The 12,966-nt window shown below is 39.7% G+C and overlaps 1 protein-coding gene across 1 annotated transcript in view; it reads right to left on the reverse strand.

Annotated features, from left to right (window-relative positions):
- LOC107194960 (DNA-directed RNA polymerases I, II, and III subunit RPABC3) overlaps positions 1-12,966 on the reverse strand; it is a 72,490-nt gene that overhangs the window by 23,415 nt on the left and 36,109 nt on the right. Inside the window, exon 3 of the mRNA XM_015584677.1 lies at positions 12,575-12,755. Coding sequence (XP_015440163.1) covers positions 12,575-12,755 — 181 coding nt within the window. The remainder of the gene's footprint in view (positions 1-12,574; positions 12,756-12,966) is intronic.

The raw sequence follows: 12,966 nt of genomic DNA on the forward strand, positions 1-12,966 counted from the left end.
TATTACTTCTCATTTCTTGGTCGTGTGATCTACTGTCCAGCAATTTGAGGGACACATTTACGCGTGAACTTTTTTTGGGGGACACACCCTGTACACGCGCCTGGGATAGTAAAGCTGCGTCTACACTATGTGGCACAACAGGTTATATAGCAAATTTGTAACACTTGTAAGAATAATAGGAAGAAAAATGTTATATATAAACACGATGTCACGTAAGTTTTGTTGTATCCTATAGCAAGTTACATATTATCAATTATGCGTGACACCATTATTAACACTAAAACTACTAAGCAATTCGAAATGACTTGTCAATACACTCTGACAACGACGATTAAAATATTATGACAATACATTTTCTCAGATCTTTTGCACCTTTTATATGAAAGTGAAGAAATTTATCAATTTATAATTTCTAAATTTTCAAATATTTTTCACGTTTATCCACCGATCGAAGCAAATGTAGTAGTTCTAGTGTCAATAATGAGATGCAAAATGTTATACAAACTTGTTATGGACTTGTTTGAATCTTGTAACAAGAAGATATAAACACATATTGTATACAGCAAAGTTATACAACAATTTGTTTTATAACACTGTTCTGCTGAATAGTGGAGAGACGCAGCTTAACACGGGTGGCATTCTCGAGCGTACGAAAGACAGACAGGTCGAGTAATTGGATCGGAGCTGCGATTGGCAGCCGAGGTAACACAGGCCTGTGTTTCAACCCATATCCCAGGAAGTGTGAGCAACGGGGCTCTCGAGATCTCCCTATATGTATGTAATGTGCATTGTGCTTAACTTGACCTAATTTCGCGGGTGGATACAATCTGATTGCCGTTTATGAGTTCTCAGAAATTCTGGGCCATCTACTCCCCCCAACGGATATACAAATCGAGGCCCCTTTTATTAACATCTCGCCACATTTCAATTTTTATCCCCATTGTTACAAACACAACAGAAACTCCAATTTCCTTTAAATATTTCAAGAGGGTCTATATTGATCAGAGGCACGAAAAATTGTTTTTCATGTATAATATCATAATGAGAATTATTATGTCTAACTGTGTTGAAGGTAAAAAAAAAAAACTGTCAAGTGGCACGAATGAAAAATATCATTAGACGGTTTCATAATTCTATCTGAATTCTATTCTTGTAATTGTTATGTCTCGTTATACCTCATTTGATAATTATTGTATTAGTGTGCCGTAACGTTTTAAATCAAATATTGTAAAAATGGGTTCTTTGTACATTTTCCGTAATATTTATTTATATCGTTAGTACAACTCTGGTCCCATAATTTTGGTCGGTAGTGTAAATACACCAAAATATTTCTTTGGTAATTTTCCAGTAATTTCCAAATGAAAGGGTTAACTAGAGAGAAGAGAACGTTAATAAGCAGCCTAGTCTTCTTTCAAGCTTCATCCCTCGAATCCATATATTCGCGAATAATTTTCCTTTCATTCCTCTCCCTCTCTCACCCCTTTGATCTATATCGACGCCATGGCGGTATGACGTCAGTGCACCCCCTCCCTTCGGTTCCCTGGCAATCCAGCGCCTGGAAATGGGGAGGACAGCACCGTGGGTGGTGGAGAGTAGCACCTTCTCCCAGTCAATAGCAGCAGCGGACACACTCGAACGATTTTTCCGTGTTCGAGGGGACGAACTGACTTTCAACCCCGTCCACCCTCAGAAACACTTCTATTCTTCCCATTCAAACGTCTTCACCTGACGAGTGATGTTATTCTTTTTTTTTTAATTATTATTCGTGAGAAAGCAAATTGGAGCAATTTTGTATGTAAATTCGAGCTACCTCCATATTTTGAAGTTTGGGTTCGTGGAAACTTAACCAACTTTTGTATCGTATAGCACAATATAACATATTTGTTTTTACATTTAACATTAGAACTACGAGACCCGTTAAACTGACAGATTGCAAATTACATGTTTAAGATCACTGAAATCATAATAAGTGCTTATGGTGTCACTTATGTTAGCTTTTAATTTATTATACATTTTGTGTTATACTTTATTATACTATGTGTTATGTTATTATATTATACAGTTTAGTGTAGTGTTAGTAGTTGGAGAGTAGTTTTTGTTAGTTCGTAGTTCTAGTAGTAAATCTTAATGGTCGTCTTGTTAGTATCGTAATATTTTCTTTACACTCCAGTGAATGGGAGGTTTTACGTATAATTCTAATAATGGAAGTACTCGTGTGGGGACGCAGAGGAAGAAGAGACAGAGTATATCGATCAGGACCGTAATCAGCTTTTAACTTCCTGAGGGACGTGTCTTTTATACCCTAAGTTTGGGGGAGGGGTGGCTGACCTTGTAACATATTAACACTAGAACTACCAAGAAAGTCCAAATGACTAGCCAATACACTCTTACAACAATGATTAAAATGTTATAACAATACATTTTCTCAGATATTTTGTAACCATTTATTACGATACGACATTAAAGAAATTAGTTAATTTATACATTTGTAAATTTTCAAAAGTTTGCCATATTTATCGATCGAACGAAAAAGATATGCGTTTATCGTTGGTAGTTCTAGAGTTAAGGGCACTATATAGTTCTCTCTCGATAATAATAGGGCCAAGGACGTGCGCCCATATTCGCTTGAATAAATGACAGAATATTGACAAAATTGCTCGACTCGATCGAGAGTCGTAGGCACTGCATTATGTATACATACCATCAACCCCTACACCGTTAAGAGGGTAATTTTTCGATCGTGAACCGTCCATTCGGAATATACATAGATACTTCGTCGCTCTAGTTCTAAATTGTTCTATCTCCACTAGTATCTAAACTGAGAAAACTGAGTTTAACTTTACGAAGTTTAATACTATAATAGCAAGAAAGTAGTGAAATAACCAGACACACTGTATATAATATTTAATAAAATTTTATCTTATTATCAACATAAATTTTTAATTGTTGTTTCTCACTTGTTTTCTCAGTTGAATTTTCTTTATATTACGGTGAATTTGTATTCTTTGTCAGATATTTTAGAAACCAAACAATCTCTCCTCCCCTCCTGGGGCAGACACGTGGAAAGAAAAAAAAAACAATTTCACCAAGTAAAATAGGAAGCAAATGATAATAATTACCACGCGTTTTCCTCCCTCTGGACCACACCATCAGCAACGTTTCCCTTATTCCTCCTGATGTGTTCGGAACGCGAATCACTGATTTCTTCCCACCACCACCATCGTCAACGGACGCCCACGCTTTCCAGAAGCTCTCTGAATCCCACCCTTCACCACCACCCCCTGTGGGAGGAGAAACTCGAGGCACGAGCGGCCGCCGTCAGGGGTTGACCCAATTTCGCGACGTGTAGGTCAGCCTCTGACTGTCTGACCTTTTCCCAGGAGAGTTCCTGGCTTGGGTGGCCGCGCCCGCGGGAATGTGCCATGGGGAGGGGGAGGATCAAACGAAGGACACACGTGTACGACCCGTCCGTACATTCTCCGCAACGCACAGTGGTGTGGAAACGCGTTTTTACTGGCCAAACGTCAATTCTTGAAGATCAACATTTTGAAAATAGTTTTTGCTTTAAATCTTCAGAATCCAAAATATTATGCATTTCAGATAATTGTGCAATTGAGGGTAACATTCTGAAGGCAAACTGTTGAAATTCAAATTGAAACTACAGTGAATCCTTGATGAGTGTTCGAAAGCTCCTCAGCACTGACAGGAGGTGGTCCCCCCAGGTGTAACGCTGACTTTTTAATGAGGTTTAGCACTTAATAAAAATTGACGATGGGCGAAAGTAACCCAAAATAAAATTCTCGTCATTAAGACAAGGGGTTAAAAATAACTGTTATTTTTGGTCTCTGGAGTAAATCCCCCAACAACAGTTCCGATAAAAATCATAAAAACCTTGAAACGGAAAGAAGAAAAACCATTATAATCGAACAAAATCTCCCCTTGTTGCTCCACGGAATACCGTAGTACCGCTCCCCGTTGAGGATTCTGGTTAATAAACAGCAGCTGGATGAAGGGCTTTCGAAGGGGAGTTGGAATGAGAAAGTAGATTGGCCTGGACCAGGCCAGGTATCCTGGACGGCCTGGGGAAAATCCCCGTGTGTAGGTGTAGGGGAGAGATCTACATAGGCGGTGGAGGTTCGCCAGGCAGGTGCTGGTCGACAGTGAGGGGATAAAACGGAAACTGGGTCACCCCTGGGAACCACCACCGGCGGGGGAGGACCTGAGCCTGGTAGTATCCGGGGAACAAACCGGCCAGAGAGAGCCCTGCGGGGTTATACAAGGTGCGGCCGAATAGCATGTACCATCACGATCAAACTCGGCTTCCGCTAGGGGAAAAAGTGACGTAAGGAAAATGCTTCCTATCACTTGGTATTGAAAATTATTGAAATTTATGAGAAAATTAACATTCAATTTAACATTTATTTCAGTACTTGAAATAAATTTATCAAGTGGTGGGAGGTCCTTCTACTTCGTCACTTTTTCCCCTAGCGGAAGCCGAGTTTGATCGTGAGGGTACATATATTAAAAAGTAGACGACTTAGAACGAAAGAAATTTTACTATCGGAAAGGGGGAAATATTTGATACAGGAAACATGTGAAGTGTTATTTTTTTGTTTTTTAAGTTTTGGGGTTCAGATATATAAAAGTTGTACGAAACAGGCGTAGTAACGTGGCGGTGTGAAATTACCGGGTTGAAACTAGAGAGGCCACGGATGACCTGGAGGGATATATACGTTAAACCAGAATCGCGCGCGCTGTTCGGATTAACGCTGGAACGTAATCGAATAACAGGAGAGGCCACGTCCCATCCTCCAGCGCGCGTGACGTCAACGCGACTAATTCGAGAGAGAATCTACGTGCGTATCTGCCCCCCACCTCCAACCCTCAATCAAGTGATTCTCGACACTACTGGTCCGTCTCCTATCCAAATGAGAGACAATGATTGCATCGAGTGTGTGGTTTCATTTAGGAGTTTCGAGGTTGGTCGATTTCTGGAAGCAACAAATTCCAGGAAGAATTCGGGAGAACATGAAGGATAAATATAATGAAAATTTGTCTGAATGAAAGTTGTTTCTTAACCGTAGGATGCATAACGTGGGTATTTTATACCCACTTGAATATTTATTCCTAGATTTCTTTCTTGTTTTATTTTTAGATTTTGTTCTTATATAATAAAATAATTGCATGTGGGTCTTTGTGTATTCCTTTCTTGCGAATTCACGTATGTAATAAGGACTTCTTAAGAGCTTAATAACAGAATAATTAGGAGAAAAAATGTGAAAATTCAAATTTTAGCGCGATTTTCGTAAGGTGAATGTTTTATAACCTTCACTTGGATATTCTGATATCTACATATAAATCTGATAAACGCCAGACTCAGGCATCGTAGGGTTAAGAGGAGCTTTGTGGTCGACAATTATTAGAGATGCTTTAATAGGGGACAGAGAAGAACCTATTCTGAAATTAGAGGCTATTATTACTGTTTTTACCGCGATAATAATTATTACTGAATTTCGGTTAACGGCAGGCAAAAACAAGGAGAGAACATAATTACATAACGCCCATTTAAATTTATACCACCTGCCTTGGCAGCAACTGAGAGAGAGAAATATATCAAACACACGTTGACGTGAATGTATCGATGTAAGTATATGTATTGCATATGTTTCTTTATGTTTATCTGATCCTATTAACAGGACACGATCATTTATATCCTTGGATACAGAGTAGATATGAATTGTGAATCGTTAATATAAAATTAAAAAATTGATAATTTTTAATTGTCAATTTTTGCTTCCTTATATTCTAATAAAAGAAATATATTTATCAATTTTTACTAAAATGTCAGTTTTTACATAGAAGAGTATTTTTTTTCCACATGACGAGTGTTCTCGTCATTATAACAAAAACTTGGCAGTTTCCTTATGACGGATATATTCGTCATTATAATAGAAAGTGGTAATTTTCTGGCCGACGAGTATACTCGTCGATACACCGTTAAAGGGTTAAACAGTATTTTTCGAACGGTGACAATTGTTGGAATCCCGCAAAGAGACCCGGGAAGAGGTATATAACGCGTGAAATGCTTTAGGAAGCTAAAAAAGATCAGCTATTCTCTCTCTATCTCTCTCTCCCTCAGTTAGTACATACGGCTCCGGAGGGGAGACGACTGGGATTGCATAATGCTTGCATTACGTGACGATGCATTCGCCTTCCTCAACGTAATATGCCCGCCCGTGGAACAGGTGTTGTAACGCTTTAACGCGATGATGAGCTAATATTCCTTTCTTGCTCTTCGTTACTGATCTAATATACGTATGTTCAATACTTAATAGGACCGTTGCACTAATAAACGAACACGTACCAGCAAATAAATTGTATATTAATGATAAAATATTGATTTGTTTCCTTCAAATTCTTTGTTTCATATTCAAACAATTTTCGCGGCGTTGATTAGAAATGACCATTCACTGGTGAAATCTGTATTTTTTCCTTTTAATTTAATAAATTACATTTTTTCAATATTTTTACGTTATAAAAAGATATAGATATTCAAATATCCAATTTTCGTGTGCTGAATCATTTAGTATCTCTTAAGTGTACATTCTTGCGTAGTGAATGTACTGTTATGTTGTTGTTTCAAAATATGGTCAATAAAGGTACATTGTAAAAATGTTGTTGAAACCAGGTCTCGAAACCACATATTCTTCTTACAAAACAAAATCAACAATCCCAGTGTCGAGATATTCTAAACACTAAAAAAAAAATTCGAAAACTTACACAAAGTTTCGGATTCAAGTTTCGAGAATTTAAAAATTAGGTTCCGACCCACCCCTAATGAAAACCAGTTTTCCATGTCAGAAACGCGTGCTACTACAAATTTACCGTCATCATTGCAGTGCGCGGTAGCCTTACGTAATCCCACCTTCTCCTCCTCTTCCTCCTTCGCCGTCTTCTCCTCTGCCCCGCGACATTTTTACACGTTTCCCCTGCCCGCCCACCACACACTGTGTTCGCCATCGTCGCGCGAGTTTTCTCGTAACAACGCGCTACACGTCGTCGGGAGTGACGTGGCGGTTAAATTTTCCGCAGAGTCGCACCGCAGGTATATTTACGACATCCAAGCAGCGGAGATCCGGACAGTGGTCCGGATTCAAGATATTTCTCGTGCTATTATTCCAGAACGTCAACTTTCTCATATCGATATCCACTGAATACATAGATACTATTTCATTAAGTATCTATTAATCTTACAAATGAAAATATTAAGAAAATTTAATGGACATTTTAATGAAAACGAATGCAAACTCGGACGTTTTAAGAATGGTCGAAACTTTAATCGGATCCAACGAGTTTTCTATTTTATTCTGAACGCAATAAGATGCTTAAGAGGAAAAATAAATTTCTACATTTGCTCCTGTCTTTATAAATTACTTTAAAAAATATTATTTTGCATAAAAATCCGCAGTCTAGTGATCAGGAACTGGGGCCTGTAACAGTATGTATCGTGTGTCTCTCGAAATATCAACGTAAATTGAAGAATAAGCTGAGACAGACTCTCTCCGGGCGTTGAAGAACATGCGAAGTTTCCGCATGCCTGCGATTGGTCGAGTTATTAATCGTGAATTACAACTGCACTGAACCGAAAGAAATTAGGAAATTACGAGAGCTACGAGCCTGAACGTGTTAATCACCGGACACACGCTCGAGTCACTACTCCTGGGAGGGGGGTGGGGGAATTTGGAATTTTTTCTCTATATAACGGGAAAATGTTCTACCACGAGTACTTTTCGTTCCGTTCAGGGAACATTTAATCGCGATAATGGAAAGGAACGATGTCATCACACACCGAGGACACCCCGTTGGTTCGTCGTATCTAATGGATGCAACATATATCCAGTGGATATTGAGCGAATAATCATATTAGCGTGTGTCGCGCCCATGGAAAAGACCATAATCGAGAAAATTAACGAACCGAATTGGTTTATTTCACGCATTACTTCACACGTTGTGATGTAACGTCCATTATTTCAGGTGGTTCACGATCCCCATTTCTTAATAATAATAATAATAATAGTTTATTGAGACGGTCGCACATTCGCTCAGTATTCTTTCTACAGTCTTCTCTCGGTTATTGTCCCGAACTCAGGTCAGCGCAGCGACAATAATGATATAGGGAGAAATGCTTCAGACCCTCATAAATTCAATTTTTTTGCCCGGAGCCCGAGTTTTTCCATTTATTTTGATTCCTAGTTCGAAACACAGTCTATAGTTAGTCGACCAGTCTCTAGACTAGACGATCTCTAGTCAACTATCAAATTCAAATGCCCAAATTGGATTGGGTTTTGTTGCACGTAAAAATGGCCGATGTTACGATGATCCTTGATATTTGTATCACAAAATCGAAAGCATGATATAGTGGAACATGGAATTGATTTTTAATGAGCGTGCGCGCTGTGTTCACCACAAGCCTTGTATAGGCCAGTGGTGAGAGGAAGCGTCTCCTGCTGAGGATCAGCTGATTGGTCACCGGAGCGTCAGCTGATTGGTCACCGGAGCGTCAGCTGATTTTGACAGCCCGGACGACCTTGTGCGTATCCTAGCGTCGTGAGCACCCCTGCACTGTTTGTGCGTGCATATTCCATGAAAATATATATATACAATCGGTGTCAAAAGTATTCGTACACCTTTAAAAACGGAACAACTTTTTTAAAATTGCTCAAATGACTTGAGTTATTTTGTGAAGTTAGAGCGTTTAGGTTGATAGGAGATAGATTCTTCATGTTCAAGCCTGAGAATACCGACAGAGAACCCAACCTCAAACATGTGAATTATTAATTGTACTAACGAGTACTTCACGCTATTCTCCTCTCCTCAATCCTTTTTTTTATAAATGGAAATACCACGTAAACCTGCGGGATACCACTGTTGTTCGGAAACATATATTCTTCTTTCATGGAAAAAACGTGTTGCCCTTCTCTATTGCTCCAATAAGATCTCTCTCTTGGGTCAGCTTCTTGATCTCCACCGCAAAGTATTGTTCGTCCATCGAAACGTTGACCAGGGGTGCCAGCTGGTAAGTCTTTATCTGCGGGTCGACAACGCCCTCAGAAAACTGAGATACCACCAGCTGTGTTCACCCGCTTCATTACCCACCGAGTGAACGCAGAGTGGCTCCCTGTTCTCCGATAGCTAGTTTCGATGTTTCCTCTATTCCGCTCTTACCGACTGAGCTTGTTCCGAATGGGGGTCGTGTGTGTACGCGCATCTTTCTGCGACTTCTTGATATGACGTGAATGGAGTTTTAAAAAGCATGGGGGTAAAACACCGACACCATTTATCACCACACATTATAAATTTTGCAAATTACTGTTTTAATAAATATAACTTGCAAAATAATAAAAAATACAATTTGGGTGAGTTATTTTTAGTAGTAAGGAGAGCCACTCAGTGGACAGTGTAGTGCGCCGTGTACTGTGGCGGTTATTGCATCGTTTCAGAGGGGTTCAAAAGGGTTAAAAAAAAATTTCTTCGCGACCTATTTGTCAGGCACGATGAGTCTCTTAAATGTTACCTGCAGGCGTACGATTAGATCAAAGGATAAGGGAATTCAATATCGCGACATGAGCATGATCGAGCACACACAGATGATCGTCTGTGATGATCTCTTTCGGCAAAATGGCGATGATCTTTGATCAGGGGTCTCGATGCGATAGAAACACAGGATATGGAATAATATATCTGATAACTGTTTTAGCTGCAGACGTAACACACACACACACACACACACACACACACAGGAAGATAGCGAAACGAGGATTACGTGTCAAACAAGGAGATCCGTAAAATCGATAGCAAAGAGAGGGCGTTCGAGGGGGCTGCAGAAGAGAATTGCTGCTATTCAGGCGGACACACCACTAGCTGTATATATGTATATCGGACAATAAATTGCAAACTGTCACCGAGTTAATCGATTTTACAATCGTTCCTTCACGCCGGGAGACAACGAGTGTGTCTACATCCGACCAATTAATTTCTACGACGGAAAACGATGTCAGGTGGCCGTTAGACAATAAGGTGTGAAGAGGGTGAGAATGGGATCACAACAAAATAGTCAGAATTGACCGAGGTAATAGTTATTCCTACTAAATAGTGGTAAAAAAATATTTTTTTTAACTGAAATAATTTTTATTTGATACTCTTATGTCTCCACTGTAAGTACCCGCAAAGCTCATTTCGATCAGTTTGTTACTTCAATAAATTCATTGAAAAAAGGTTGACCCTAAATTTCAAACAGGTGTAAAATCAACCATTTTAAAAATTTTCGAAAATCCTTCGAGATACGTTTATATATCGCTAAAGATTACAACATACCGAAATTTGAACAAAATTCAAAATGGTGCTCCAAAGTGTCCGATTTCGCGTGGAATGACCCTATTAAAAAAAATAAAAAAATAGAATGACACCCCCTACACCTACATTCATAATTTTTCTGTCAATACAATCTTACCGATAATCAACCCTTATATATTTTAATATAATCCCGTTCATCCTTATCATCTGTATTAATAAAGACGATATTAAATAAATAAATATACACATTCCTATAATCCAGTTCTTACTGTAGAGGCTTTCAGGTGTCGTAAGCCGCGTGTTCCTTTTGGAATTATTTCCCTAAGCTTATCTTATCGAGCGTCGGCCACGTTCTGCGCACTTTTCCTATTCGGCGATAATTGCGGAGCGCAAACACATTGCGCAGGGGGAGAAAAAAGTTGGGGTGCGCGCATTCGCGCAACCTGCGCGACTCTGATCAAACATCCAACGGCGGCGGTCTTTGCGTACGCGTGTTCGCGGGCGTCTGTTTCAAGGTTAAACGATAAGTCGGTCAAGTCACAGTGTTATCGCGGAATCCCTCTTTCCCCACGATGCAACACACACATACATTCTCTTTGTTACCCCCCTCCACCACTCCCCACCAACGAAACACGCGCCGAGAATTCCGTACGTGTTGGTTCGCCGGGCGAACCGACGTTCCCCGCGCGTGTTTTGAGGAAGTGTTTTTTTTTTTTTACGATTACCGTCCGAATACAGTTTAAAATACATTTTACGATTTCACAATTCTGTTAATCGCTGAATACCTAGAAATACTCCTGTACTAACCGTTTTAAATGCTTTGTAAGTATAGGTCTTGTTCCATTTTGGTAGTAAGCCCTGGTAGTTTAATACTAGAACTACCAGCATTCAATCTAGACTAAGTTAAATTGTGCAATATTTATAATGCAATATAGTTTAGTATACTATAACATAAAGTGTGTAAGAAATTGGAGGTTAATATACATTCCGATTGGAAGTATTTTTAGGATTTCAATAGTTGTAAAATTGGAAATCTGAAATCCGTCATTTTGACGGGTTCGGTAGTTCTAGCGTCTTGATCTCGCTTGCACCATACGAACAGCACACGTTTATACTGTTCTTGTTTGTTTTTTTATTTTTTCGAGCACGTTAATGCAATATTGTTGCTCCCCGTGAAAATTCCTGGAAATCCCAGGACTTGTTTTAGAGATTCACGAGAGAGAGTTCATTGAGCACTGGAAGCGGGCCAATCAGAGATTCACAGCAGAAAGTGCGCACGATTACGTGCGCTTCGATGTGCGCCAGTGACGTCACGACAGCGTGACGTGGTTTTGCGTGCACGCACGCACGAGATATGTATAACAACAAAGGACGACTACGGGGGGTGGGTATCGTTAACAGAATAAAATGATTTTTCGTAGTTTGTAACCCACGTTCCGCCTATTACTAGCCAAACTAAGTTAACAAAAGTAGTAAATTTTATAAAAAAGTACTTTATAAAATGTATGTTTATTTTGTAAAATGTAATTTTGAAAAATCCAGACAGTCTACTTGTATAGAATGATTTGGACATGTATCACTACACAGTAGTCAACGTGTTTACACAACAGATTATAACACGGAGAAGAAAAGTTTCGAGGAACTGTCTCTCTTTCTGATTTTTACGTTTTAAACTTTTTATTCTGCCTGTGAAACACCACCACACACCGTGAACGAACTTCAAAAAAGTGTATACAGGGGTGGACCACGAAACCGTGATCAGCTTATATTATTCTACAACTAGTTGTTCAATCGGAAATTTTTGCACGTAACCATCAGTGCAGATGTCATAAATAGAACTGAGCAGTAGTTTCCTAACTGTTTCTAACCAAAGAAGAAACATTATTTGTTACGATGCTTGCCAAATTCGTTTCAGTATCCACTGAAAGGGCGTAAAAAAAATTACAGGTTGATCTATACACGAAAAAACTGAAGGTGACCTTGCAAAAGATGGGGTTGGCACAAAATTTGGTACAATCATCTTGAATCATGTTACACTACCGAAAATACATTTTCGATCGAACCAGCTAATAGTAGAATAATCCGAGCTGATCACATATAGTAGTCCACCCTGTATACAGGGTGAGTCAATAAGAACTGTTAAGGGATCACTTTATTTTAGATAGTAGTTCTTATTTGACCCACCCTGTATATAAGAATTTCTTGGTCGGTATGTACTTACAGTCGGCTGCTGGGCTCGTTGCTTGCCTCATCGCCCTCGATACGGTAAACCTTGCCGGACATCACGTACTCGAAACTGTCCGCCCTGGAACCGCCTTCCTGTTCCGTCGCATTCCACTCCCCTCCATCCGGGTAGCCATCTTCCCTCAAGGTCGTCGAGAGAACCAGACGAAATTTATCACCTGCAACAGCCGAAAAGGGCAATTGAAAAACCGATTGTAACGGTTATCGTGCTCTCTACTCCCACCCCCTCCCGCCTTCCACCGCCCACACACGCAGAGAGATTGGCGGGATACGGGTATGTATCGACGTCGTGTGTTGGCGGCATATAGAGACCGCAGATCGGCGGAAACAGGAAAACTGATGGCTTAAAAATAAACCTCAAGGCAACTG

Source organism: Dufourea novaeangliae, unplaced genomic scaffold, assembly GCF_001272555.1.
Source record: "Dufourea novaeangliae isolate 0120121106 unplaced genomic scaffold, ASM127255v1 scaffold8, whole genome shotgun sequence".
In the NCBI taxonomy this organism is placed as follows: domain Eukaryota; kingdom Metazoa; phylum Arthropoda; class Insecta; order Hymenoptera; family Halictidae; genus Dufourea; species Dufourea novaeangliae.